The sequence below is a fragment of the Schistocerca serialis genome, chromosome 7 (genome assembly GCF_023864345.2).
Source record: "Schistocerca serialis cubense isolate TAMUIC-IGC-003099 chromosome 7, iqSchSeri2.2, whole genome shotgun sequence".
NCBI lineage: Eukaryota > Metazoa > Arthropoda > Insecta > Orthoptera > Acrididae > Schistocerca > Schistocerca serialis.
Window position 1 is genome coordinate 477,277,114 of NC_064644.1, and position 1,036 is coordinate 477,278,149.

The following is a 1,036-nucleotide window of genomic DNA, read 5'->3' on the forward strand; positions in this document are numbered from 1 at the left end:
TTATTTACGCTTTTCCCATATCTGCGTGTTTCCCATATTTGCGTGTTTCCCATATTTGCGTGTTTCCCATATTTGCGTGTTTCCCATATTTGCGTTTTTCCCATATTTGCGTTTTTCCCATGTTTGCGTTTTTCCCATATTGGCTTTTTTCCCATATTTGCGTTTTTCCCATATATGCGTTTTTCCCATATTCGTGCTTGTCCCATATTCGCGCTTCTCCCATATTTGCGCTTCTCCCATATTTGCGCTTCTCCCATATTTGCGCTTCTCCCATATTTGCGCTTCTCCCATATTTGCGATTCTCCCATATTTGCACTTCTCCCATATTTGCGCTTCTCCCAAATTTGCGCTTCTCCCATATTTGCGCTTCTCCCATATTTGCGATTCTCCCATATTTGCGCTTCTCCATACTAGGATTTTACCCACATTTGCGTTTTTCCCATATTTGCTTTTTTCGCATTACTTACGAAACATCCTACCAACCGATTCCTTCTTCTAGTCAAATTGTGCCACAAAATTCTTTACCCCCATATTTGCGGTTCCGTGATTTTCCGATTTTTGCGTTTTTCCCATATTTGCGTTTTTGCCATATTTGCGTTGTTCCCATATTTGCGTTTTTTCCATATTTGCGTTTTTCCCATATTTGCGTTTTTCCTATATTTGCGTTTTTCCCATATTTGCGTTTTTCCGAAATTTGCGTTTTTCCCATATTTCCGTTATTCTCATATTTGCGATTTACCCATAATTGCGAGATTCCAATACTAGTAATTTTCCCATATTTGCGATTTCCCCATTTTTGCGTTTTCTTCATATTTGCGTTTTTCCTATATTTGCGCTTTTCCCATTACTCACAAACCATCGTACCAACCAATTTCTTCTTCTAATCAATTTGTGCCACAAAATTCTCTTCTGCCATATTTGCGATTTTGTGATTTTTCGATTTTTGCGTTTTTCCCATATTTGCGTTTTTCCCAGAATTGCATTTTTCCCAGAATTTTGTTTTTCCCATATATGCGTTTTTCCCATATATGCGTTT

At 38.0% G+C, this 1,036-nt stretch overlaps 1 protein-coding gene across 1 annotated transcript; it reads right to left on the reverse strand.

Moving 5' to 3' along the window:
• Positions 1–811, reverse strand: LOC126413157 (uncharacterized). Its single transcript, XM_050083052.1, has 2 exons — positions 526–811; positions 1–410 (listed from the first exon to the last, which is right to left on the reverse strand). The coding sequence occupies exons 1-2, from the start codon at positions 809–811 to the stop codon at positions 1–3; spliced, it is 696 nt and encodes a 231-aa protein (XP_049939009.1).
• Between the last annotated feature and the right edge of the window lie 225 nt (positions 812–1,036).

What these genes read in the sequence shown, in the direction of transcription:
- LOC126413157 (XM_050083052.1), bottom strand. Translation starts at nt 811, where the DNA reads ATGAAGAAAACGCAAAAATGGGGAAATCGCAAATATGGGAAAATTACT. An exon ending in ACGGAACCGCAAATATGGGG is followed by an intron (nt 411 to 525) that starts GTAAAGAATTTT and finishes GTAAAATCCTAG; the next exon opens with TATGGAGAAGCGCAAATATG.